The sequence below is a fragment of the Setaria viridis genome, chromosome 4, assembly GCF_005286985.2.
Source record: "Setaria viridis chromosome 4, Setaria_viridis_v4.0, whole genome shotgun sequence".
Classification (NCBI taxonomy): domain Eukaryota; kingdom Viridiplantae; phylum Streptophyta; class Magnoliopsida; order Poales; family Poaceae; genus Setaria; species Setaria viridis.
This window is the reverse complement of record NC_048266.2, coordinates 28,919,858-28,947,039: the sequence shown is the minus strand read 5'-3', so window position 1 is coordinate 28,947,039 and position 27,182 is coordinate 28,919,858. Positions and strand designations below refer to the sequence as shown.

General features: G+C 50.4%; 2 protein-coding genes across 5 annotated transcripts; one reads left to right on the top strand and one right to left on the bottom strand.

Moving 5' to 3' along the window:
- The first annotated feature begins 18,992 nt into the window (after nt 1-18,992).
- LOC117853295 (heat stress transcription factor C-2b) lies at nt 18,993-20,838 on the top strand. The gene is made up of 2 exons (XM_034735689.2): nt 18,993-19,466; nt 20,026-20,838. Exons 1-2 carry the CDS (start codon nt 19,260-19,262, stop codon nt 20,626-20,628), a joined length of 810 nt encoding a protein of 269 aa, XP_034591580.1. The 5' UTR covers nt 18,993-19,259; the 3' UTR covers nt 20,629-20,838.
- Nucleotides 20,839-21,907: 1,069 nt separating this feature from the next.
- On the bottom strand, nt 21,908-26,804 carry LOC117853293 (E3 ubiquitin-protein ligase CCNB1IP1 homolog). 4 transcript variants are annotated; one of them, XM_034735687.2, is made up of 9 exons: nt 26,466-26,800; nt 24,085-24,193; nt 23,899-23,971; nt 23,620-23,665; nt 23,504-23,534; nt 22,964-23,219; nt 22,730-22,893; nt 22,314-22,551; nt 21,908-22,198 (listed from the first exon to the last, which is right to left on the bottom strand). In XM_034735687.2, exons 2-9 carry the CDS (start codon nt 24,152-24,154, stop codon nt 22,192-22,194), a joined length of 885 nt encoding a protein of 294 aa, XP_034591578.1. In that variant the 5' UTR covers nt 24,155-24,193; nt 26,466-26,800; the 3' UTR covers nt 21,908-22,191. The 4 variants fall into 4 exon arrangements, with proteins under 4 accessions (XP_034591578.1, XP_034591576.1, XP_034591579.1 ...); XM_034735685.2 differs by having other exon boundaries at nt 22,314-22,578; nt 26,466-26,796; XM_034735688.2 differs by lacking the exon at nt 21,908-22,198 and having other exon boundaries at nt 22,310-22,551; nt 26,466-26,804.
- Nucleotides 26,805-27,182: the final 378 nt, after the last annotated feature.

Sequence of the window (27,182 nt, the reverse complement as noted above, 5' to 3'; positions counted from 1 at the left end):
GGCGCCGAGGACCGCGAACCACAGAGGAGCTCCTCAACATTGCCACCAGCTACGCCTCGGGCGAAGAGGCCGTTGGAGCGATCTTCGACCACTCCAAAGGCAAGGCAAAGCGGGAGGAGGATGCTGACGAGGGCACCTCCAACCGCCAGCAGAAGAAGAAAGGCAAGCAGCGGTGCGAGGCCCCCCTCGTAGCCGCTGTCGAGCGCAAGCGAGGACAGCCGCCCCCGGAGGGCACTCCTGGCTTCTTCGACAAACTGCTTGAGGGACCGTACCCGAACCACGAGTTCCCTGCGAACCACGCCTACAAAGACTGCAACCTCATGAAGAGGTACTTTGTAGGCAACCCAGTGAAGGGTGACCGGAAGCGGAAGCCCGATGAAGAGAAGAAGGGCGATGAAGAGAAGGAAGATGGCTTCCCCAAGGTGGACGGCTGCTTCATGATCTTCGGCGGCCCGGCGGCGTATGACTCCAAGCACCGTCAGAAGCTGGAGTGCCGAGAGGTCTACGCGGCCGAGCCGGCAACGCCGGCCTTCCTCGACTGGTCGGGACCAGCCATCACCTTCGATCGGTCCGACCACCCGGGACGCGTCCGGCATCAAGGACGCTACCCCCTCGTCGTCGACCCCATCGTCGGCACGACGCGCCTCACCAAGGTGCTCATGGATGGAGGCAGCGGCCTCAACATACTCTACGCCGAGACCGTCGACGCTATGGGGATTGACCGCTCCCGCCTCCGCCCCAACAAGGCGTCGTTCCACGGCGTCGTGCCAGGAAAACAGGCGATGCCTCTTGGGCAAATCGACTTGCCCGTCACTTTCGGGACCCCTTCCAACTTCATGAAGGAGGTCCTCACCTTCGAGGTGGTGGGGTTCCGCGGAACCTATCACGCCATCTTGGGGTGACCATGCTACGCGAAGTTCATGGCCATCCCCAACTACACCTACCTCAAGCTCAAGCTGCCGGGGCCCAACGGGGTCATCACCGTCGGCACATCTTTCCAAAAGGCGTATGAGTGCGACGTGGAATGCTGCGAGTACGCCGCAGCCATCACCCTCACGGGGGATATGGTGGTCCAGCTCGCGGAGAGCGCCGAGGACCAGCCCGACTCCAAGAAGTCGGCCACCTCCTTCGAGGCCACCGAAGGCGTCAAGGAGGTCCTCCTCGACCCCAGCAGCTCCGACGGCAAGACCGTCCGGATCGGCACCACCCTATCTTCCAAATAGGAAAGCGCGCTCGTCGGCTTCCTCCGCGCGAACAGCAACGTCTTCGCGTGGAAGCCCTCGGACATGCCCGGCATTCCGAGAGAAGTCGCCGAGCACTCCTTGAACATCAAGGCCGGCTCCAAGCCAGTGAAGCAAGGACTACGCCGCTTCGACGAGGAGAGGCGCAAGGCCATCGGCGAGGAGCTCCAGAAGCTTCTGACGGCCGGATTCATCAAGGAAGTGTACCACCCCGAGTGGCTAGCTAACCCTGTTCTTGTACGAAAAAAGAATGGGAAATGGAGGATGTGTGTTGATTATACCGGTCTCAACAAGGCGTGCCCAAAGGACCCGTTTCCTTTGCCACGCATAGATCAGATAGTCGACTCAACCGCCGGGTGCGAAACCCTTAGCTTCCTTGACGCGTATTCCGGCTACCAACAGATCGTGATGAAAGAATCCGACCAGCTCGCTACCTCTTTCATCACCCCCTTCGGCCCCTACTGCTACGTTAAGATGCCGTTCGACCTCAAAAACGCGGGGGCTACGTTCCAGCGATGCATGCTGAAGTGCTTCGGGGACCTCATCGGGCGGACCGTTGAGGCTTACGTTGACGATATCGTAGTCAAATCCAAGAGGGGCGACCAGCTCATCCCTGACCTCGAACTAGCCTTCGAAAGGCTGAGGGATAAGCGTATTAAGCTCAATCCCGAAAAATGCGTTTTCGGGGTTCCAAGGGGCATGCTGCTAGGCTTCATCGACTCCGTGCGCGGCATCGAAGCCAATCCGGAGAAGATAGCAGCCATCAATGACATGGGGCCAATCCGAAACATGAAGGGAGTCCAGCGCGTCACGGGATGCTTAGCGGCCCTGAGCCGCTTCATCTCGCGCCTTGGCGAACGGGGGCTTCCTCTTTATTGACTCCTAAAGAAGACTGACCGCTTCGAATGGACCGACGAGGCCCAAAAGGCACTTGACCAACTCAAGGACCTCCTAACGAAGGGCCCGATCCTGGTCCCGCCGACCGACGGCGAGCCCCTCCTGCTCTACATCGCGGCGACCACCCAGGTGGTTAGCGCGGCCTTAGTGGTGGAACGAGAAGAGGAGGGACACGCTCTCAAGGTGCAACGCCCGGTGTATTTCGTCAGCGAAGTCTTGTCTGAGTCCAAGGCGCGCTACCCGCAAATCCAGAAGCTCATCTACGCCGTCCTCATCACGAAGAGGAAGCTACGTCATTACTTCACCTCCCACCCGGTAACGGTTGTTTCGTCGTTCCCACTAGGCGAAGTAATCCGGAACCAGGACGCCATGGGACGGATCGCGAAGTGGGCGCTCGAGCTCATGGACCAGGGCATCACCTACGCCCCCCGCACCGCCATCAAGTCCCAGGTACTTGCCGATTTCGTGGCAGAGTGGACAGAGATCCAAACGTCATCCGCGCCGGAGAAGCAGGAGTACTGGACGATGTACTTTGATGGCTCGCTAATGAGGGCCCGTGCCAGAGCGGGTCTCGTTTTCGTCTCTCCTCTAGGCGTGCGCATCAGGTACATGATCCGCCTCCACTTTCCTGCGTCCAACAACGTCGCCGAGTACGAGGCCCTCCTCAACGGGCTTCGCATCGCCATTGAGCTGGGCATCCGTCGGCTAGACATTCGGGGCGACTCCCAACTAGTCGTCGAACAAGTCATGAAGGAGTGGAGCTACCACGACCCCAAGATGGCAGCCTACTGCAATGAGGTTCGCAAGCTTGAAGACAAGTTCGACGGGCTGGAGCTCAACCACGTCGCAAGGCGCTTCAACGAAGCCGCCGACGAACTAGCGAAGGCAGCATCCGGCCGAATGCCCGTCCCTGACGGCGTCTTCGTCAGTGACCAGTTCAAGCCTTCAATCGGCCACCAGGAACCGGCGAGGGTCGGCGAAGCACCACCAGCTCCGGGCTCGGGTCCTGACCAAGGGGAGGTCGGCAGCGCGCCACCCGTCCCAGGCCCTGATGCCAGCCCCGACGGGGTCGGCACCACTTCGCCCGACTCGGCCCCGGAAGCCGACCCCTCCGGCCCCATGGTCATGGAAATCACGTCAGACCCCGCGGTGGGGCCCGACCCTCCAGCCGACTGGAGAGCCCCATACCTCGATTACCTCATCCACGACACGCTCCCGGCGAACAAAACGGAGGCCCGTAGGATCGCGCGTCGCGTCAATCCTTCGCCGTTATCGATCAAGAGCTCTACAAGAGAAGCCACACCGGCATCCTCTAGCGCTGCATCCCGATCGAACAGGGAAAGGCACTGATCCAGGACATCCACGCCGGAGCCTGCGGCCACCACGCTGCGCCAAGGACCCTCATCGGCAACGCCTTCCGGCAAGGTTTCTACAGGCCGACGGCGGTCGCCGACGCTACCCAAGTAGTCCGCACCTGTGAGGTGTGCCAGTTCTTTGCACGCCAAACTCACCTGCTCGCGCAGGCGCTCCAGACCATCCCCATCACGTGGCCGTTCGCGGTCTGGGGGCTGGATCTCGTCGGGCCCTTCAAGAAAGCGCCCAGGGGCTTCGCCCACCTACTTATCGCCGTCGACAAGTTCTCTAAGTGGATCGAAGCAAGACAGGTGGCGCAAATCAAGTCCGAGCAGGCGGTACAGTTCTTCACCGACATCATCCATCGCTTCGGAATCCCCAACTCCATCATCAGCGACAACGGCACGCAGTTCACCGGGAAGAAATTCCTCCAGTTCTGCGACGACCACCACATCCGAGTGGACTGGTCGGCCGTGGCACACCCCCGCATGAACGGGCAGGTCGAGCGAGCCAACGGCATGATACTTCAGGGTCTCAAGCCACGGATTTTCGACGGCCTAAAAAAGTTTGGCGGACGGTGGGTCGCCGAGCTTCCCGCAGTCCTTTGGAGCCTGAGGACAACCCCCAGTCGGGCGACTGGCTTCACCCCGTTCTTCATGGTCTACGGGTCCGAGGCCATCGTGCCGACCGACCTGGAATACGGATCGCCGAGGGTCAACGCGTATGACGAACAAGGGAACCAGGTATTGCTCGAAGACGCACAAGATCAGCTCGACGAGGCACGCGACGTGGCCCTGTTGCACTCGGCTAAGTACCAGCAGGCCCTACGGCGTTACCATAGCCGCAAGGTGCAAGGCCGAGCCTTTAACGTTGGCGACCTGGTGCTCCGCCTCGTCCAGGATAACAGGGGTCGGCACAAGCTAACTCCCCCGTGGGAAGGTCCTTTCATCGTCGTGCAAGTGCTACGGCCAGGCACCTACAAGCTAGCGACCCCCGACGGGCAGATCTTCGGCAATGCTTGGAACATAGAGCAGCTAAGGCGTTTTTACCCCTAGTTTTCATTTCCAAGTTCTGTACATAGACTTGTTTGTAATTTTGAAGTTTTCTTTTTGTGGAAAAGGAATTTCAAGCTGCTTCTATTCAAGTTTTTCCCATCGAGCTCAGGGATATCCGACCCTGGCTTCGCCCCAGGGTCGCATATCCCTCGGGGGCTATCAGGGGCTCCGGCTCAAGCCACTTGGCACCGTCTAAAGAACGTTTTTTTCCTTCCGAACCGAGCCTCCCTTTCTGAACTTTTGGGCATAAAAAGGAGAGAGTGCACGAACGGTGTTCAGGCAAGATTGATCGGACTGCGAAAAAACCTACGCCCCAGCGGCTACGGCACCCTCGCTCATCAAAGCTTACTGACATACCCGGCAACGCACTCTAAACTTTCCAGTCCAAAAGGCAAGAAAGGGAATCGAGAACTTTTTTACGATAAGTTAGGAAAAAGGCCCCCATGGCCGTTACAAAACGAGTTTAAACCTAACGTATTTACAACTTGGGCGCCAGCCCAGTACAGTTAGCTCGCCGGGGGATCTTCGGGAGGGACGGCTTCATCCTCCAGGAGCTTCGCCAGGGCCTCCGCCGGGGTGAACACCGACGCGTCGATCTCGTCCAGCTCAGCCTCGGAGTAGCCAGCGGCGTATCCTCCACTCATCCCGGCGAAGTTGATGCCGGAATAATGGGAGCCGAAAACCCCGAAGGCTCACCGCACGCCGGTGTGGAGCGCATCCACAGCGATCTCGCGGGCCCAGCGGTACATCCCGAGGACGAGAGCCGTCAGCGAGCTCGATCCCTCCTCCTGGACCACACCAAGGCCGTCGCAGACGACGCGAACCGCATCCCGCAGGGCACCGTGCTCACCACGCTCCGTGTTGAGTAGGTCCCTCAGCCTGGCGATCTCGTCTGCAAGAACCACCCGGAAAGACCCACCAAGTTAGAAATTACTACAACACCACGGAGACACAGGAACGAAAAGGAGTCTCACCGTTGGACCGGGCCTTCAGCTCACGCTCCCGGTCGGCCTCCTGGGACACAGCGGTCTGGAGCCCCTGCACTTGTGCCCGGAGCTGGCCGACCTCCGTGCCGAGCTCGGCCGCCATCTTCTCCGCCTCGTTCTTCCGAGCCGCCTTGGAATCCAGCTCTTGCCAGGCCTTTTGTCGCTCGTGCCGGATGCGCTCAATGGTCTTCTGAAGGGCATCAAGATCTCCCCTCAGCCGTCCGAGCTCCTCAGCATCAAGGCCGGCCTTCTCGGCAGCAGCGGCCTGGAGTTCCTCGCGGTCAAGGCGGGCCTTATCGACGACGGCTTGGAGTTCGGCTTCCGACCGCCGCACCTCCTCCAGCGCCGCCTGCTCGTGCCTCAGTAGGTCGTTAATGGCCCCCTGGGCGGCAGCGACCTGCATGGTTAGGTCCCTGGTCCACTCCCTCTCCAAGTTGAAGCGCTCCCAGAGCCCCCGCTCCAGCTGGAGAAAATCAGATTTCCCCCCGACTGCATTCTTGGAGAGCCTACACAGCAATACACCATCAGGAGCAAGGCAACAGGAAAGGGACAATCACCGACAGGAGCGGCAACGTACCTGGCTACCGGGGAGGACGACGTTGTCCAACTCCCCCAACACCGAGGACAGAGCCGCGCGGGCGTTGGCGAGGCTGCCCTGCACCGCCTGCCACTTGCGCCACTCCGCAGCGTCATCCAGGGTGAAGAGGTGCCTCGACGGGTCCTCACGGGACGTCCAACGCAGGACAGACCCCCTCCACGCCCTGGGGACGGAAGTGGCCAAAGCCGAAGCGGGAGTCGACACGGAAGCCTCCAGGTTCGCCGACGGTCCTGACGCCTGTGCACCTGTCGCTGTCGGGGTCGCCGCGGACCCGCTCAACGGCGCCACCGCCTCCGACGCGGGCGGCGGAACAAATATCCCCGCAGCCACCTCGCCTTCCGCCGCAACCGCCGAGGCGGGCTCCTCCGCCCCAGCCGGAGCCCCTCGAGCGGGCACCTCCGCCTCCGCCGCCGGTGACACCTCCGCCTCCGCCGCCGGTGCCACCTCCGTCGGGACCTCCGGGGCGGAGGTCCCCGCCTCCGTCACCGCTGCCTTCTCCGCCGCGGCCGCGGAGGCAGGCACTCCCTCCTCTGTCGCCACCGCCATCCCTGTCGTGCTTGCAGGGACACCCGTCCCTGTTCCCGTCGCCGCCGTCCCCTCCGCCTCGTCGGCGTCGAGGTCGATCACCTCCCCGGCCTGAGAGCCCTAGGGAACGACGCTCTGCATCGAAGGGTCGACCGGGGAAGCAGAAGGCAGAGCGGGGTCCACGCCCTCTCCCGCGCCCGATGGCGCCGCCACTCCGCCAGTCGCCGTCACGGCGGTCGCTTCCGCGGCGGGATCTGCGACCTCACTGGGGACCCCGCCGCTAGCCGCGGGCGGGACCGCGGTCCGCTCCGTAGAGGCGGACGACACCCGCAGCGCCTTTTTGGGCGCCAGCTGCAGGACGAGACCACGGGGGGTGGCGCTGCGAAGCAACAAATAAATGTTAGCGGAAACGAATGCAAGGTGGGGAAAGGAGCGAGGTTCACGAGGAAATCCAACTCATGTTCCTCCGGAGCAAGGACGGCGCGCGCGCTTCGCCTCAGAGTCGGACGCCGACCCCGGGGCATCCGGCAGCGGCCGCTTGTCGCCACTCCTCTGCTCTTGGGTCTCAGGCGCGACGGTGGGGGCGGGCTTCGTAGACCTCCGGGGAGCGCTCCGCGTTGACTCCTGGGGGGCGCCCCGCGCCGGCTCCTGGGCGACAGCGGGGGTGGGCTCCGAAAACCTCCGGGAAGCGCTCCGCGCCGACTCCTGAGGGACGCCCCGCACCGACCCCTGAGGGGCACTCTGCGTCGACTCCTGGGGGGCGTCCCGCGCTGGCTCCTGAGGAGCGCTCCGCGCTGACTCTTGGGGGGCGCCCCGCGCTGGCTCTTGGGAGGCGCCCCGCGCCGACCCTTGGGGGGGGCCCGCGCCGGCTCCTGGGGGGCGCCCCGCGCCGACCCCTGGGGCATGGCCCCGGAGCCTTACAGGACCACGCCCCGGGCAGACGATCCGCCTGCTTCATCCCTCACGGCCGCTTGCGGGCGCGCCTCCTGAATGACAAGCGCGCCCGACCGGGGGGATAAGACAAGCTCTTCCTCCTCCTCGTCCTCCTCCTCATCATCATCATCGTCGTCCGACACGACCTGCCCTCGCCGCCGCCGTTGGAACTCCTTGGCGGCCTTCTTCCTCTTTTTCGCCGTCTCCTTGTCCTTGCGGCGCTTCTGCTCTTCGGCAAGGAGACGGTTTTGCAGCCGCCGATCGGCGTCCTCTGGCACCGGCAGGTGCGAGTCCACAACCCGGGTCAGCATGCCCTACAAACACAAAATGGCCCCGCATTAGAGCGATGACCAAGAGACACGAAAAAGAAGGTCGGCGCACAAATTCCTTACCAAGTCGATGAATCCCTCGTCCGGGCGCATCGGTGGGTGCCGGGGCACCGGGTAGTCCGCGTCCTTGTCCTCCAACACCTCCCGAATCCGCTATCGGATCTCGGAGGTGGCGAGCGCACCCGTCGCCAGGACGGTACCCTCGGTTGGCGCGTTCGGAGTCATGTCGGCGAGCGGACGAACCCGGATCATCAGCGGCGCCACCCGCCGGGCATGGTACGCCCCAATGACCCCAGCGCCTGTCAGCGCCCTCCTCTTCAAGTGCTCGATGGCCTGCAGCAGGTCGAGGATCCGCTTCTTCTCCTTCTCGACCGGCCCGTACGACCACACCTCCGGCGCCACGTCGATGGTGCGGCCGGTGAATCCTGGCAGGGGGGAGTTCGAGTAGTTCTTCATGTAGAACCACTGGTTGTGCCACCCTTTGTGGGATGTCGTGGTCTTCATCGCCATGTACTCCTTGGAGCGAGTATGGCGGAGGTGGATCCCGGCGCACCCGATCGGCACCGGGGGCGACCGCTGCTGGTTCCCCCTCCTCTCCGTCTTCTAGTATAGGCTGACCGTGAAGAAGTACTTCCACAGCGAGAAGTTGGGCTCGATGCCCAGGAACCCCTCGCATAGTGCGACGAACGCCACGATATGCTGGATCCCGTTAGGGTTGAGGTGCTGAAGCTCAAGCCCGTAGTAATGGAGGAGCCCGCGGAAGAAGCGGCTCGGCGGAGTCACGAACCCCCGCTCGTGGAAGTGGGCGAAGGAGACGACGTAGCCGGCGGGAGGCGTCGGCACCTACTCCGACCCTGGCAGCTCCCACTCGCCCACCTCCGTCCTCTCGCAGAGGAGGCCTTTCCTCACCAGACCTTCGGCGCGTGAGGAGTTGAAGTGGGAAATCCCCCATGATCCCATCGCTGAAGGAGGAAAGAACTCGACGGGGATGGGGAGAAAGGGCGTAGCTTTGAGCGGAGGAAAACGAAGCGGGCGCGAATGAGCTGAGGGCGAGTTTGGAAGGCGAAAAGACTTGAAAGCAGAAGGCGGGCGGAACCAGCGAGGCGGAGCCTTCGTTTTATAGGGAAGGCGCGAGGGGAGCGGAACCGACGCCCTTGTCGCCATAAATGCAGCGCCAGGTACGCCCCCGTCACGCGCACTTTCCTTTCAGAAACCGCACGCACGATCGGCCGCAGAGACATCCTCTCCTCCTCGATTCGCGGGTCGGCGCCCTCATAACTCCGCCTCCCGGAAGACGCGCACACGACGTCCCCCACGTTCGGCCCAAGACGCAGCATCCGTCCCGATTCAGCCCAAGGCCCACCGAAAGGTAATAAGGGAGACGGGGCTAAAAACACCCCTACGGCCCATTACGATCCAGAGGTTCGAAGGCTGGCCCGCTACGGGTTCGACAGCCGCCTCAGGATGCCCACGAGCGAGGGGTGAGAAGGGACGGGTCCGCTAGCGACCATAACCCGGGCGCGCGACGGCCCCGGGCGTCTCAAGCTCACATTCGAGTCCGGACCGGCATCAAAGTTCATGGTTTTTCCACGAGGAAAGGCAACGAGCCCCCAGGTCCAACCGAACGGACACGGGAACTATATGCACTGGCCGGCTGGAGCCTGGGGTACGCCACCAGCCTGGCCCTAGCCGGACCCCCCCGAACAGGGACCGGGACCCCACTCGAATCAACCCGTTAGTAGCTCCAAGAGCACCACGGTTCGTCCGACGAGGATAGCATGGCACGGCTCGCCCCCTCCGTCCTAGCGAACAGACGCTTTAGGGTGAACGAACAAAAGTCGACCCAACCTCCGATCGGTCCCCTGCGACGCGCGGGGGCTCGGGGGCTGGCCTCGCAACCTACGGCCACGCGGATGGTCCTAACTTAAAGTTCTTGGATGAAAGGGAATGACCAGACGTCCCCCAGCGCCGAGCAACGCACAGGATGAGTCGTCCAATCAGTCCCTCCGGTGAACACCATCCGGACAGTTCCTCTGCCCCAGGTCAAACGAAGAGGATCCCGTACTGGCAACCACTGTAGCCTCTGGAGGAGCGTTCCTACTCCACCACAGGCTCGGGGGCTACTGTTGGGGGGGGGAATATCAACAATCTCCCCCAGCCCACGAAATCAACAGAACTTAAAGGCCCAGGCCCATCTAGGGTGGCAAATTTGCCGTCAGCCCAATATGAAAGGAAGAGGCCATGATCCACCTCGCCCGACCCGGAGTCCCGGGGTCGGACGCTCCCGACCCCTCGAAGACTAAGCTCCGCCTCGCCCGACCCAGGAGACCGGGGTCAGGAGCGCCTGACCCCCACCACAGAAACTCCGCCTCGCCCGACCTAGGCGCGGGGGTCGGACTCGCTTGGGTCCACAAGACGAATATCCGCCTCGGGTGCGTACTGGAGGATTAGGATGACGATCTCGTGGGTCCCCCTATTGACCTCGCCATAAATGCGCCGCGGCCCCGTCAGGCCAAAAGAGAGCGGCGTTCCCAACGTAACCGGTCCCGAATACCGGTGCGCGGCCGTACGGCGCAGGCTGCAGTGGCCGCGGCTCCTTCTGATTCGCCACGAAGTACTCATGAGCTGCGCCGAACGACATAGAAGGGCGCATCGCTCGCTCTCGCGCCCCGTGCTCCCAACGGCGGTTTCAGGGATGCGACGTCCGGGTCTTACGGTACTCGGCGGGGCAACAGAATTGGACCTCCTCCCCGGCGGGCACGGATGCTAAGGCTAAGGCTCATCATCACGCTCGACGGCGACGGCGACCAGGGAGATCATCGGCAAGATCAGGAAGGAATTGCCCTCCCTCGACGGGCGCGCTTACAGGGACTGGATGCCGGAGCAAGAGCGGCGGCCTTGGGACCCTCCCCTTGTTTTATTTTTCCTACTTAGCTTATCCTTTCTAACTCTCCTCCGGACGCCTGTCTCAACTGTAACCCCGAGCTCCTTCTTGTGCTATAAAAGGAGGGCCGGGGGTCCTGAGACAGGGGACTCGGACTCTCTTTCTCAAGCCAAGAGCACACTCTCACACTCCCTTAGAGCACAAGCACACTCAAGAGACCTGGGATCAGTTCCCTCTCTCGCCCGTCTGTAACCCCTACTACAGAACCCCATGTGGGTAACACGAGCAGCCTCGATACTGGACGTAGGGCCTCCTTTGCCCGAACCAGTCTAACCCCGTGTCTCCCACGCCACCATCCGAAGCCTTACGCGCATAAAAGAAATTTACTAGTCTAGAGTCTTGATCCGCAAATCTTGACAACGACACCCTGGGTCTACTGCAATCCTGAACAACGCAACCTCTACAGAACCAACCAACTTCTCCAAAGCACGAATTGTGGTCATGAACATGTTGTTTTCATCAGTAGCAGACCAAGCTAGAACAAGGCAGTCTTGAGGACCATCTTTTATACCTAGATAGGTCATGTTGTCACGAGTGATCGGAACATCTTTCCTGCAAAAGCGTTTTCACCAAGACGATGTTGTTGCAATGCAAACAGAAAAAGAATTAGGATCTGGATTACCACAAGTATCTAGCAAATTGAAAATAAAACCAGTCAAACCTACATATGAAGCTATCCCTAATGAACAGAATAGAAATTTCAGATATAAGCTGAAAATATGATGCAAATAGCAATATTAGTTTGATAGAAAAACCCAAATTAAACAGCTTACCAGATTTTTAAATGGTCAATCAAATAACAAATAATTTTAGAAAAGTGGAAACCCCCTCTGATGAAAACCTAGCCTACAGAAATAACATAAAACCCACAAATTTCAATTACAGGCATAATAATGGAATTAACAGTAACGCCATCACAGTCACTTAGTGATCTAAAAACTATAAATGCTTAAGCACACAAATTTAGTATCTAATTTAGAAACAACAGGTCATTTACAAATTTAATTATCCTACACTGAGTAATACCTCTAATCCAAACTCAAAATTAAGAAAAACACTTGTGCCATAGACCTAGAAAAGGGATAGAAAGCTTAATTAGGACAAGTATGAATGAAATGATATGTATCCACATCCTAGTATAAACAATGCTTCAAACAAAACAGTAAAGAAAAACCAGCTTAAATAACAGAGCAACAAACAAGAATCTAACCTAAAAGCTAAGTATGACGCAAAAAACATGATTACATTAATGGTGAAACCCAAAAGTCAAACAGCTTAACATATTTTTTCTATAGTCAGTCAAATAACAAATAATTTTTGGAAGTGGGTCAAGCTAACCACCAGATTAACAAATTTTAGGCTCCAGTGGCCCACTAAAATGCAAAACCCAACCTTTCCTACATCGAGATAGCAAACCCTCCAGATTATTTTTTACATTAAGTGAGCAAATGCAATCAAATTATCTTTAATCTTTAAAAATATCATCTTATTTATAGGACTTAAAAATACAATTTAAAGTTTCTAAAGCACTGTAAATGAATAAAGTTAACATTATAAATAGCATAGGATATTTTATCTGATAATGAAAGCTACATTGAAATTTACCTGTACTTATCAATAATTGGAACACATCCAAATTGAAAGTGCAAAACATAACCAAAAAATAGTGAAGAGGAAAAATAGATACTACTTTGTTTGAGTAAAAACTCTAACCTTATTCAAAAATCCAGATCTAAAATATGATGAAAATCTAAATTAAACAGCTTAACAGATTTTTTCTATGGTCAGTCAAATAATAAATTATTTTAATAAAGTGGAAACCCCTCAGATGAAAACCTTAGTCCAATATCAATAGTATTTACTTACATTGATGTAGCAACCCCAAGCAGACCAGAATTATTTTCCAACATTGAGTTAGCAAACCCAACTAAAATATCTTTATTTACAGGACTAAATGATATATTTACAGTTTCTAAACTACTGTAAATGACTAATGTTAGAACTGTAAATAGTATAGAACACAAATTATATCTGACAACATATCTCATGCTCATATTATAGAATTAAAGAATGTCAAAAATAGTTAGCTTGGGGTCAACTGCATTAAAATGACACTATGATTAGCTTCATAGGGATTTAGAAAATAATATATTCATTAGGGGAATATAGAGCTTGGCATGATCCGAAAACAGAAAAAGGTATAGATGCAAAGGTTGACTAGATATGATATTAAACTCTTGTATGAAAAATAGTTATTCACATATGCATAGATCTCGAATGCTAGTAGTATTGCTTATTAATATCGAGTACATATGAACTGTCAGTTAGATGTATTGCAAAATATTTCAGGAACAATACAGACAAAGCAGTAGCTTGTTGGAATCAAATAGAAGGATGAATTTGAATTACAAAACAAAGGAAAGTCAGGCATGTATCAGACAGTACAGGTAGATGCTTGTATATAAGATTCATCCAAGTAAATGTTTAAAATGTACACATTTCCAAATCAAATGTTTTAAACTAATTCATAATAAATTTTTAAAATGATGCATTTCAATACACAGGGGGTGAACTTAGAAATTCATGGGCATGTTGAAACACATAGTCCACATGACTATCTAAACACATTATTTAACAGTCAACAGGTATATATTCGTGACTGAGAATAAATGGAAAACATGATGATTCTAAATACTGATTGAATTGCATTGAACTTGCAGGGTACAGACACTGGGTTGTTAATGGAACAGATAACAAATTCACAGGAGAAGGAGACATGTTTGGATGTACCTGAAGCTAATTTTGAAATGGTAAACTTTATAAGTCATGGTAACATAATAGTATACAAATGGTTTCATGATAATTTAAACAAAGAAGTTCTTAAAATTTTACATAATGAACCAGCAACTTACATGGACATACTTACTAAAAGGTATGGATTTGAGGTACGAATATATATGAACTTAGATAAATATGACATTATTTAAAAATAGAGGGCAATACATACCATAGTTATTTTTCTTCTTCTATATTGCATGAAATCAAACTCCATCATGCAATGCTAGAAGAATATGAACAGATTCCAGTGAATGAGAAACATAAAGGAGCTGAGGTAAGAAAATTTGATACTATAGAAAAAATATACTAGAAATAAATTTTATTATTAGAACTAACCATGACAAACATTTGGAATCGAAGATCACCATGCATAGCTTGTCAAGTGAAGATGATATGATGAACTAGGATCAAGAGAACAAATCAAGATGATATGATAAACATTTGGAATTGAATATTCCTCAGCAGAATGAGTCTCAACATCTTATTCAGAGTCACTGTCGGTAAAATCACATACTTCGTGACACCTCTTACGAGCCATCTAAATGACAGAAAATGTTTTACCACATGTAAGTAGAGCATAAAAGATATGTAGGTATTCAACACCAGTTAGATTATGGATTCATAAACATTGGAATACTATTTCAATTACTATTCACCATACTCAGGCAAGGGAAACTAAGCAATTAACCATAATCAAAAACAACTAAGCATTACTTTACTAAGGGTACCTAATCGAACATACAAGACAGTTAATTCATTGTATGTAGAAAAATTAGCATTACAAAATCACATTTTTTTCATATACAAATGCATCACAGTTCAGATGAGACAGAACACTGCAAAATCCTTATTCCAACTAAGGAGTATAATCAAATAGAGGAATGAAGCTGTAATCGAAAATTTACATACTAAACAGTTCTGGATAGGTACGACATTATCAAGTACAACAAAAATTTAATTAATCTATGGAAATTAACAAAATAGCAAACCCTAGAAGAGAATTTTTAGCCAGTAAATTAGAATTGGAGCTAATGACAACAAGATATCATAGAAAGTACGTTACCAGCTGATGCAAATTTTATAGAATTAAGCTAAAATTAGATGCAGATTCAAACCAGAAGGATTGAAATAGATGGAAATTAAGGATTTAGGACACATATTTAGACAATTTACAAGGATGCTGCAAATGATTATTACGAAATAACAATTTACAGAACAGATGCATATCGCTGCAGAAGAAACATCATCCTGCAAATTCCTTAGTCCAATGACATGAGTAAAAGGAGGAATGAAGCTATAAATAACACATGGAACAAACTAAATAGTAGATGAACTAAGCAGTTCGAGATGGGGATCAATATCATCAACGAAAATAAAACTAAATAGTATACGAACAATACCCAAACATCAAACCCTAGAATGAAATTCGGCCCGTGAAAATGATTTGGAGGTTGATAAATCAAGGGATAATCAAAAAGCGCATGATTAGCTAAAGCAATTTTAGAGGATTACGCCTAAACTTACGCACATATACGAACCGGAGAATTGAAACTGATAGAAATCACAAATTTAGAAGGCATCACATATTTCAAATCACAGGAAGACACCCAAATTAATCAACTTAGAGCAACAAATCAACGCCGGTGCGCAAACCAAAGAAACAAGCACTGGCGTGAATCGAAAGGGAAAATCACCTCAACTTGGGGGCTCGTCACTCGCCAAAGAAGAGCGGGGGGAAGCGAATGGGAAAAGAGGAGGAAGAAATGATGCGTCGATGTCGGCCTGCAGCTGAAAAAGTCAACAAAATATGCTGACAAGTGGGACCATATTGTCAGAGAAACAAATAAAAAAAATCAAACAGCAGGCTGGCAGACCAACAACAGATGGGCATCAAACAAAACTGATCAGATCAAACAGTGCAAATGAAGCTGCCGGAAACACTTGGGTGATGTCTAGATTTTCCCAAAATTTATTATACTTCTTTTTTTTTAATGATGAAAAAGTACCGATATTAACAGATTCTTGCATATATATCAAGTTATTTTGAACATGAAAATCAATATGTATGAATAACTGGACCGATTGATAACATACGGATATTAGTAGATCCACCGAAAATTATTTTATTTAATGTCTAACATGTTTATATAAAAGTACTAATTAAAATTACACCTTGTAATCCACGTTGATGCCCGCAATTATAATGTTAAACATTAGCTGTCGAGGAAAAGAAGGAGATAAGTTATACTACTTTATAATAACTTGTACTAAGAGCCAACTCATATATTAATTGCTTAGTCTTACATTAGAAGAAATATTTATGTGGGAGCTTCTATGGCCTGATTTTCTTTAATATTCACTTGGCCTTATGTGATAACATCTTTTAATCTTGTAACAAAATTTTCCTTGCACATTCAAAATCATTTTCTTTAACTGACATTAAAATATGTTAGCAAAGATGGCACACCCATTATACTCTCTCTGTTCCAAATTGTAGGTCGTTTTATCTAGATACATAATTTTTACTATGCATCAAGATATACATAATATCTAGATATATGGTTAAAATAATTTATAAAGAAATTAAAACAATCTACAATTTGAATGGAGTACTTCTCTACTCTTTTCCCTTTGTTTAATAAGAGAACGGCGCTTCTACTAGACGAGCCCAAAGCTGTGACACAATTGGCCGACGCACACACCCACTCTCAAGCACACCCCATAACTCAGTAGACAGGCCTCCGAAATTCTCGACCCAATCGATGCAGGCCATAAGGCCACCCAACAGCAGAGAGGCCCAGGAGCTCAAGCGACGCATTACATCGAGCATGACCCGACACATCAACTGCTGCTTTTTTTTAAGAAAAAACAACTGCTGCTACTAGAGGAGATTCGTTCGAACCCAACCCACCGAAGTACAAAAGCCTCACACACCAATGATCCAAGCCACGAGTAAGGTCCCGTTTGTTTGTTTAGTTACTCCTAAAATTCCTGTCCTATTGAATGTTTAGATACTAATTAGGAGTATTAAATAAAAATTAATTATAAAACTAATTGCACAGACGGAGACTAATTTACAAGATGAATCTATTAAGCCTAATTAGTCTATGATTTGATAATGTGATGCTACAGTAAACATGTGCTAATGATGGATTAATTAGGCTTAATAGATTCGTCTCGCGAATTAGTCTCCATCTATGTAATTAGTTTTATAATTAGCTCATGTTAGTCCTTCTAATTGGCCTCCGAATATTCGATATGACATGAATTTTAGTCCGGACTAAAGATCCAAACACCCCCTAAATACATTGCTACACCGTTACACACCTCAGCAGTTTTATGAGTCGCCTCATGCAATGTTACGTAGGATTTTTGTTGATGTGGAGGTGAGAGGGTGAGGAGAGAGAAAGAGGTTGTTGTTTCGCGAAACAATCACCTCATAGATTAGATTTTAGAACTATGAAACGGCTACTTTGTGGTTGTTGTTTTTTCTATGCACAAATTAAGGAAACAGAATTACTACAAGACAACTTAAAAAAACAACTTATTATAGAGATTATTTGTTAAATCATCTCAGAATTACGTATCAATGCAAGACTACTTATTGGACAATACTTGTCCTAAACAATAGAGGAGAGAAACTATTTGTGGAAACTGTGGGAGCAGTGGTTATTGATCTTGACACTGTCTCTTTTTTATGTAAATAATCTCATGAATATAACTAAGAGAAACTATTTCATAAACATACGTAGAGGCAGGGGCGGATGGGGGCTAGGGGGCAGCCCCCGAGAATCTGATTTTACTTGTAAAATACAGTAGACAAAGCCTTAAATTACCATTAATTTCTAGCTTTAGCCCTTAATCTCTACTATTTACCCCTCGAGGTGTTTATCCTGATTCCGTCCTTGTGTAGAGGCAACTTTGTGAAAATGAATAACGGAACACCTCTGATGTTCGACAAAATGCGCCAAACTGCTGTGCAAGTTCTTTTAAGACTGAACATGAGATTTCTTTTTTATAATTGTCTGAACATGAGAGTTGTTTAAGGTACTGAAATACCAACTACTGTACTATAGTTGTCATTTGTCAAAGGAAAAAAAAAGGAAAAATGGTGTGCAGTACTATGCCGATATTGTAGCATGTAGGCAGTAGGCACAAGTTTCTATCTAGCTGGAGATTTGAATGTTGCGCGCAGGCTTTTATGGGCGAGGAGGATTCTGATACAGGGATAACGGGATAAGATAACAGTCTAGCCCCACCGCGGTCAATAATGCCGGACGGACAGAGGGAAGAAAGCAACACGACAGGTGGCGCCCAGCCACCGCCTGCGACGCGCCAGGGGCGCAGCGCGAGCTCCAAAGGCCACCTGTCGACCGGGCGCCGCGCCGGCCGCGGGGGACCTCCCTCTCGCTCCTGACGTCCCAGCCGAGCGGCACCGCACGTCCCAGTCGGCGGCGTCCACGTCCCGCGACGCGAGTGGGCGCGCCCGTGCCCGTCCCTGTACGCGCGCGTGGACCAACCGCGCCGCGGCACGCCAGCTCGGGCTCGCGGCGCCCGTGCGTTGTCCGGACGCCAGCGATCGCGGAGCCCGCGCCGGGCTGGCCATCGCATCGGCCATCCCTACCCGTCGCTACCGAAGCAGGGGGTGCCGGAAGCGTGGGAGCTGTACTTGCCCAAAGCGGCTGCGGGAGCGCCGCTCTTGCTCCGGTAACCGGTGGTCAAGCTGAGCCGCTGAGCGGTGGTCGCCATCTTGCAACTGTAGCCGTGGAGCACACCGGGATGTTTGTTTGTTTATAGTTGCCGCATACTAAGCCATGCCGCTGAACGTGCGGCCTCCGTTCCTCCACGTACACTCTGGAGAAAGCACAAAAGTGTTGCTGATCGGCGAAGTGGCGAACACAAACAGCAGTGCATCATCGGCAACGGCAGAACGGGGACGGGACGCCCTGTCGACCTCTCGTCGTTTTCGGTCGAGGCCGAACAGGCGAACACGGGAAACCCAGGCCGCAGCCGCGCCTACCAGACGCTGCACGAGGGGATCTCCCGGCGCACCCAGCCGGGAGAAAAAGTGCAAAAGCACGGGGCCGATCCAGCAAAAGCGCGCCCGGGGCAGCGCGCTTTTTCCCCACCCACCCGCGCCGAGCAAGCACCCGTCGTCGTCATCGTCTCGCCGAAGGGGACCCACGCCTGGGGCCAGGGGGCACGTGTGAGGCCAGGGCGCCGAACCCTCCCGAGCCCGCGGCACGCGTCGCGCCGCCACTGGCCGCGCCACGCCTATAACTTGCTCCCTCCCCCCTCGCGTCACCGGCGACCACGTCGCCACCGCTCCCCCGCACACGGCACACCCAACGACCCCTTACCTTCTTCGGCCACGCAGGCCACCACCGCTTTCCGTGCCGTGCGGCGATTTGCCTCCACCATTTCCGCATTTCGAAGCTGCCCTCCTGTTTGTTTTAGCTTGCTCCCCAGACCCAAGATAGTTTCTCCTTTAGCTGCCGAGATATTAGCGGAGATATATATATACTATCTATATCTATATAAACAGCCGGAGGAAGCGGGGATGACGGCGGGCGGCGGCGCGGCGGCGCCGTTCGTGTGGAAGACGTACATGATGGTGGAGGACCCCGGGACGGACGGGGTCATCGGATGGGGACGGGGGAACAACAGCTTCATCGTCGCCGACCCCTTCGTCTTCTCGCAGACGCTGCTCCCCGCGCACTTCAAGCACAACAACTTCTCCAGCTTCGTGCGCCAGCTCAACACCTATGTCAGTGAAATCACTCCAAGCTATAAATTGATTGCTTCTTGTGCATACCAACATTTTTTGTTCCTCATCCGGGGGGAGAGGGTACAGCTGATGGATCTGTACTGTACATACACCTTCAGTTCGTGTGCGCCTGTGTTTTTTGAGAGGAAAATGAAAATTATTTGTCACTCTGTGCTGTACCAACAACAGAGCTTTGTAAATGTTTTTTGGTGGAGAGAAAAGCAGATTGTAACACATCTCCTTAGCTGCATCAACGAATTTTTCGAGAAAAAGTTCTTTATTTCAGTAGTGTGTTTTGAGTGGTGGTGTCGATTGACGGATGAAATTCCTCAAGAAACATGACGAGCATAGATCGTGGCGAAAATCATAACCAAACTCCTGGCCCATTTATTTTCGACTGGCCGTGAATCTGCACGCAGAATTTTGTGAAATTTGTTTCGCCTTCTTTTCTCCTACGGTTTTGCTGCAAGAATCGATATTGATAGGATAGGATAGGATGCAAGAACTGTGTTGGATTCCTGCCCTGATTGTGATGTTTCCGCTTGCTCAAACACGACAGGGCTTCCGCAAGGTTGATCCGGACCGGTGGGAGTTCGCGCACGCGTCGTTCCTGCGTGGCCAGACCCACCTCCTGCGCAACATCGTCCGCCGCGGCAGCAGCGCCGCGGGAGGCGGCGGCGGCGGCAAGAGGAAGGACGCCGCCGCGCTCGCCGGCTCCGCCGAGCTCTCCGCGGAAGACATGGCCATGGTGGCGACGGAGGTGGTGCGCCTCAAGCAGGAGCAGCGCGCCATCGACGACCGGGTGGCCTCCATGTGGCGCCGCGTGCAGGAGACCGAGCTCCGGCCCAAGCAGATGCTCGCCTTCCTCCTCAAGGTCGTCGGCGACCGCGACAGGCTGCACCGCCTCGTCGGCGACGGCCACGCGCCGGACGGCGAGCTCGCGCCCGGCGGCGGCGAGCCGGCCGCCGCGGAGGGCGGCGAGAAGCGGGCCAGGCTGCTGCTCGACGGGGACGGCGTGGGCTCGTTCGGCCCCGACGCCATCGACTTCGCCGGGTTCTACAGCAGCGGCGGAGCGTTCGGCGGCAACGTGGCCGTGGATGCGGCCGCCGGATCCGGCGGCGGCGGCTGCTCGTTCGCGTTCGGCGTCGACACAGGGTACTGAGTGTCGTGCTGACATGCGCACGCCGGCCGCTTGGCGCCCCTGTTCTGCCGATTTCTTGCCACTGCGTGGCTGCCGCTTGGAACGCCTTGGAGCGGCGGCAGCCGGCAGATGGAACTCAAGGACTCGAACTATTGGGAGGGGCGTATGAGCCAACGGATGATAAATATTTCAACCATGTTCCATGGATGTCCATTTGAAGCTTTTGGTGGATCTGATATTCTGAGTTTATGGGCTGGGGTGACTGCAGTGTCGAGACCATCCAGGCTAAATAAGGGTACTACTTGTGGAGTGTGACCGTGAAAGTTACCTGAAAGGGTAGGTTTGATGTTGTACATGCATGTTTATTGTAGTGGCATGTCCACAGAGTGCAGCTGCACTAGATGTTTCAATCTCTTGTAGATTTGATGCTGGAAATTTGAAAGTATCCTATATTGATTTGTGTAATGCTCTCTATGTATCAAATTGTAGATCGTTTTAACATTTTTAGATATATAATCTATGCTATAATCATTCTAATAGAACGTCCTGTAACTAATATTGCAAGTTTATAGTTGGAAAATCGCCCGAGCTTAGTCTGCTTCCTTCCCAATTCTTCATTGGAGTTGAATGAACTCAATCGACATGGTCAGTTTTCAATACTGTGTGCTAGTGCGAACCACTGTGGTTGATTGGTCAAGGTTGCATAGCACACGTGAATGTGAATCGTTTCTCTGGAAAGCACTTGATATCCACATCTGTCCCCACACTGTCACGATACCTGTAATAGTTGGCCGCCATGTGAGCAATGAAAAACAATGATATTTCTATTACGATGTCTCGGACATTAGTCGTCCTCAAGCTGTAGTGATCACTTGTCAAACGCTATCTAACACACCAATAGCTAGTCTATATAATCTTTAGAAAAGATTCGACTTCACCTGTATAGCTGAAAGCCTGAAAGGCACATCCGGTACGGCCACAATCCAGCATTATTTGTGGTTGTGGAGCTCTCAAATGTCAGAACCCTTCAACTCGTTGCTAGAGTAGCTATGTAGCAATACACATCAACGACATCTTGTGCAGGCTGTCTTTGAATAACAAACGTTGGCCTGAACATCAAATAGATAAGACCAAAGCTGCTTCACAGAATCCATTTAAGTCGCTCTGGTACATGAACTGTCAAGCGTGACGAAAACCCAGCAACCAGATAGATTTTCAGAGGCCGCTAGAAGCTAGAACAATTGATCAGATATCGTGATTTACTAACATAAAACAGAGCTGACAGGAAAAAAAAAGTAAATAGTGTAACTGCATTCCATTACTATATTTTCATGCACATGGGTATAGATCAACCTTCCTATAGAGCAGGCCAGAAAAGGTTGGATGAGGATCACATGGATACTGTACATCCCACTGTAATCAGGCAAGGAAATAATGTGCAGCTCTGTTTGCTATCGTACTTCTGGCTTTCTGAGAAATGAGGAAACCGTGTCCCAGGGATGCACAGGAACATCTTCTATCAAAACAAAGCTCAGAGAGATTTACATCATGTACAGGTGCCCGCTGAGATCTCGCAGTCCAATTCTACAGCCTGAAAACATCAGTTTGATCAGTCAGCTTGCACAGTATAAGGTCAAATACAGCACGCAAAGTCTAGCAATTCGATCACCAATGCCACTAAGTGAACTAGCAAATTAGATTATTACGTGAACATGTGTTGACGGTTTCGAGACTGCTGAGGACGCTTCACCGGTGAGATTAGCATATTCCGCAAGGCTGCAGAAGGATTGTTCGTGCCAGCTCCAAAGACAGGCCCAGCTGGTCTGCGGGGTCTAGCATCAACAGGAGGAGCTCCCAAGTGAGCAGATCCCCCAGAAATTTCAAATGTATCAGGGTTAGAGAGTCGCTGCCGTGGTGCGGGAGCCCACATCTCCTCTCTTTGCCCTGGAGTGTCAGGGGTATAAACCAAACCTGCAATAAGTAAATCAGCTGTATTTGTCGAGAACTAGTGAAGCTTCTATTAGCTTCCAGCAAGAGAGACATGCAGTTAATATGCTACAGACTGCATAACAGAGCCAAACAGTAAATGAAGACAGATTGCGCAATGGTTTGCTTAGATTACCTTGCCTGAGAGGATTACTGTTATCCATCATATTTGGCATGCCCGAAAACAAGTCTTGCTGAGCCCTTGGGAAGAGGTTATTGGCAGGCTGGATGGCCGAACGTTTCAGAGAGTCATACTCAGTCCTTAGTTTATCATACATCTCATCGAGCTTCCTCTTCTGCCTGGAAAAGAAGGAATATTCTGATACTGTACTCATGTGATCCAAAACACTTTCAGCTATATTACACTGACCTGGATTTCTCTGCAAATTTCTCTTGAAGCTCTTGCTTATCCTTGGTGAGGCTTTCAATTTCCTGTTCCATCAACTGGCACTTTTTACCCATCTTTTGGTATGCAGCGTGCAGTTCTTCTAGCTTCTCCGTAAACTTTCCCTGCATAAGTTCAATCTTCTGTCTGCATTGACCAACAATATGGTTCATCTTGTACTGCATCTCCAGTTCCTTTTGTCCAATGTAAAACATGACACTTCTGTATGCACTTTTCATGACTGGTCAACATCATGTTAAGGAAAAATTATGATGATTATCATAATATCCACAAAATACAACCTTTTTGACTGCCACTTTTTCATATAAGCAGTGTTTGTGCTTCAGTGTGTTTCTGCTATGTAACTTTCTCAGGCTAGTAGAACTTTGCTCACCATAACATGTTAAATGACAATAATTTTGTTAATCCCAAATTAGTGGATTGCCTGGAGTGTTATTATGCAGAAAAGGCAAAACAAGATAGATGCTAAACTAAAACCTGTGGTAGTCTCAGTTTTAAGGATACGTATTTGTGGAGAAATCCCAGCCATTGCCATCTGAAATGGGCCCAACAGTCAGAAGCATGGAGCACATGATAAAATCAAATTAATTTTGCATCTAGTATGTCAAAAAACCACTTACATTTGTCCAATCATCACTGGGATCTACATCCATTGGTTTCATATGGCTGAGCAAAAAAAGGTTAACGATATTCAGATTATCTTATCAATCAGTAGAGATACAAACAGGACTAGGCCTATATAGAACATAGTCAGAACCAAATCCTGTTTCATTATGCCATTAGGAGTTCCATGATATGGTAAAACAGGGATATCAAAGAGGTGTATGATACAAGTCAAAAGGATAATCACTACATCAAGTATAAATTGATAAATATTGACCCAAGTGCACAGTACTGACCTTTTCGACAGAACTTGATCACATATTGGACATGCACCATCATTACTCAATATTTTCTTGGCATCCTCAGTACCTGTTCAACAGGTTGACAGTGACCAATCAAATTGACGGTATTCATTCTCTGAAAAGCTGCAGACGACACATTCTTGCTCAACATAAATAAGATTGCAGGGTGCTGAAGGATACATAAAAGATGACCGCAAGTGGTGGTTATGGCTTGCCCTTCCAATTCCCGCCAGCAAGCATTGCACTTCATTTTGGTAAGTTAAAGATCGCAATACAGATTTATCCAAACCTACATATGTTAAAAGTGAAACACATTTAAGTCATACACACATGAAAACAAAAGCATACGTAACAGAAACTAAAACAGCTACAACGGATGACGATCACAGTAATTTAACTCAGTTAAGATGGCAACACAGAATTGTATAAACCTAAAGATGAACATATATGTATTTCAGTAAACCAAACAAGGTACAGAATCTCAAATTGCACATGAAAAAAGTCCAGTTCAACTGAAGTTCATAACAACCATCAAAATTGTATTTTACATCCTAAAAAACCTCTAGGAACATGTAATTGATACTTGGCATTTGAGAAGTCAACAGACAACTTATGACTGTTTCTGCTCCAAACAGTTGCCATGGTAATCCTGACGAGCATCACTCCAAATCAGCTCACTAACTAAAATAAAAGGGAAAAAAGAACTCACTTTGGCATTGCACAAGCTATTGTACTCTGTATATCTATAAACCTAACACTGCATACAAACTGTAATTAAACTATAGGTTCAGCAAAGCACATGTTCATTCACAATTGCACATACATCACCAGTTTTGCTGAAAAGGCATACTGATGATTATATTATGCATCCAAAAAGCAAGGAATCAAATGCAAGCTAGGTGAAATCCATTTGATATATTACTCAACAAATTTTTTTATGGTGCACTAAAGATTTTGTCACTAGACGACTTTACTGGTGTCAAATGGCAAATATAATGTTGAGTAGCTGGTTTGTACTTTCTTGTTTCTTCACCCATATGTTGGTCATTATCCAAGATCAAATGATCTCAGTACTAATATGCATAGCTTCTACTTCATGTTGGACTACAAGATTTGCTTTGTTATGTTCTCCATTGCAAAATTCAATCAATACCTACAATAGTTCGTTCACAACATCTATAGCCTTATTGTCAAACCACTTTCAAGGATTCATATTACAGTTGAGCTACAAGGAGGGATGGAGACTCAATCATCGCTTTTGCTACTTAAAAGTTAAATTACTGCCACAAATATAAGTTGTTTGCTGAATTTTATTCAAACCAATCTGAGTTGTACAATTGAGTTGATTTGTCTAACTGATTGTTATGGCAAAATGTTAGAAGCTGCTAGAATAGCAATAACCATTATGGAAAAAATATAGAGATGATGCTGGGAAAACTCATAAATATCCACGATGCTGGAAAACTCATAAATATCCTTAAGTGCAACTCCATAGGAAGTTGCATTACATAAATTTGTAATTAACTGTTGCAGGACACTTGGTTAGTATCAGAAAAGAAAAAGGTGTCATGTTGGAGCCAAACTGAACTGATGAGCAGATTTAAATCACATGAACCATTTAGCCAGATGGACCACGCAGTATAACCCCAACATCCATGGCAGCAAAAAGAATAGGTTGCAAACTTGCTTGGGGGGGGGGGGGGGGGGGGGGGGGGTGTTATGCATATAGCAAAGCTGATAAAATGTGCATATGGTCCAATTTTTATTGGAAGCTTAGCATAAGTTCTAGCTGGGGGATACACAAGCATTGGCCCTGTGGCACCTGGAGTTACAAGACTACTAGCCTGACAAGGCGATAACCGAAAACATCACATATCCTTTTCCTCTCACACTACCAAGAACCAAAGACAAAAAACACAAAATGCCACAGCTTTGGTCAAAAGAAAAACACGATGCGATCTGTCAACAAAATAGAAAACGCAGGTCCAAGCAGTCGTTCACTAGCATGAATTACTTGTTCGGAACAACTGCTAAATACCACATGTATGCAGGAATTGAAGGTAGTGCAGAGTGATGCAGAATAAAATATTAAAACTCCACACACAGACATATCCCACCACCTTACAAAGCTTGTCTTGGAAAATACCAAAGCAATATCAGTAACCTGCATTTAAACTTTCGACATTTCCCCTCTCCAAATAATTGACATAAAAAAACCTCAGGAAGTGAGCATTTCTACACTAAATGGCATATCCACCCAGAAATTGACATAAGAAAAAAAAACTACCAAAATAGGCAGCAATAGCTGCAGTAATCATGCTAAATCCAGGCCAATTTCCCTATGGTATGATCAAACGGAAGCCCTGGTGAGCATAGGTCATGTAATCGCGAAACCCTAACCACTTGATATACTATCCAATCGTCCTCAGAAAAGGCTATAATCGCAACGAAATCCACAGAAATGTGTACACAAAAAGGGTGTAACCAATACAGCCGCAACAGCACGCGAGACCCCGCATTCGTTGAGGCGCCGCCGAGAGCAATCGGGTGAGGGGCGTTACCTGGTGCGCGCGCGCGCGTGCGCCCGCGGCGGAGGAGACGTGTGCGTGTCCCAAAAGGAGAGGCGCGCCAGGCTATCGAGCGTCGGCGGCGGTGGGTGGGTGTCGAGGGAGGACGCCGCCGCGAGCCTCTGGGGTCCCCGGAGCTAGGTCTCCAGCGTCGGGTAGGGCGGGCGGCGACGGCGAGGAGGCGTAAAGGGAGAGGCAATTGGAGGATTTCGGGAGGCGGTGGTGGGGAGTGGCGGCACCGCGTGGTTATTCAGGCGTGTTTCGAAAATTTTGGCCTCCGCTCTCCTCTGCTCTGTCTCCGACTCTCTGTGGAGAGGAAAGCAGCGAGCAGCATGGGAACTTTTTTTGGGATAGCGAGCAGCACAGCATGGGAATGGGCCGGGCCGCCGGGAGTCTGCTAGCATCGCGCCGAATTTTTTGCTATTTTACAGTACCAGCCATTTAGGAATTCCGTTTTTCCAAATTGAGAGGAAAGGTACTGCACGGAACATCTTATATTTTTTAAGTTAATTGCGTTCATTTGTGAATAATAACTTGGCAAGTGGGTGCGGATGAGTCACCCGATGACACGTGGGCAAAAAAAGTCCTTGTAAGCAGCTTACGTGTTAGCCAATATTTTTTAAAAATATCCTTACTAATCATTTATTTGAGTTAGGTTCCTTTCCAGATTTTGTCATATGCTTTCTTTTAGTCTCAGAATGTTGTAAAATC

Bases quoted from the DNA above. Each gene is read 5' to 3' on its own strand.
- LOC117853295 (XM_034735689.2), top strand. From the start codon at position 19,260: ATGACGGCGGGCGGCGGCGCGGCGGCGCCGTTCGTGTGGAAGACGTAC. The intron at 19,467-20,025 runs GTCAGTGAAATC...CAAACACGACAG, and splicing joins TGCGCCAGCTCAACACCTAT to GGCTTCCGCAAGGTTGATCC.
- LOC117853293 (XM_034735685.2), bottom strand. From the start codon at position 24,154: ATGAAGTGCAATGCTTGCTGGCGGGAATTGGAAGGGCAAGCCATAACC. The intron at 23,972-24,084 runs GTATCCTTCAGC...CCTGTTGAACAG, and splicing joins CACTTGCGGTCATCTTTTAT to GTACTGAGGATGCCAAGAAA. The intron at 22,894-22,963 runs GTCAGTGTAATA...CTTCTTTTCCAG, and splicing joins AAATTTGCAGAGAAATCCAG to GCAGAAGAGGAAGCTCGATG.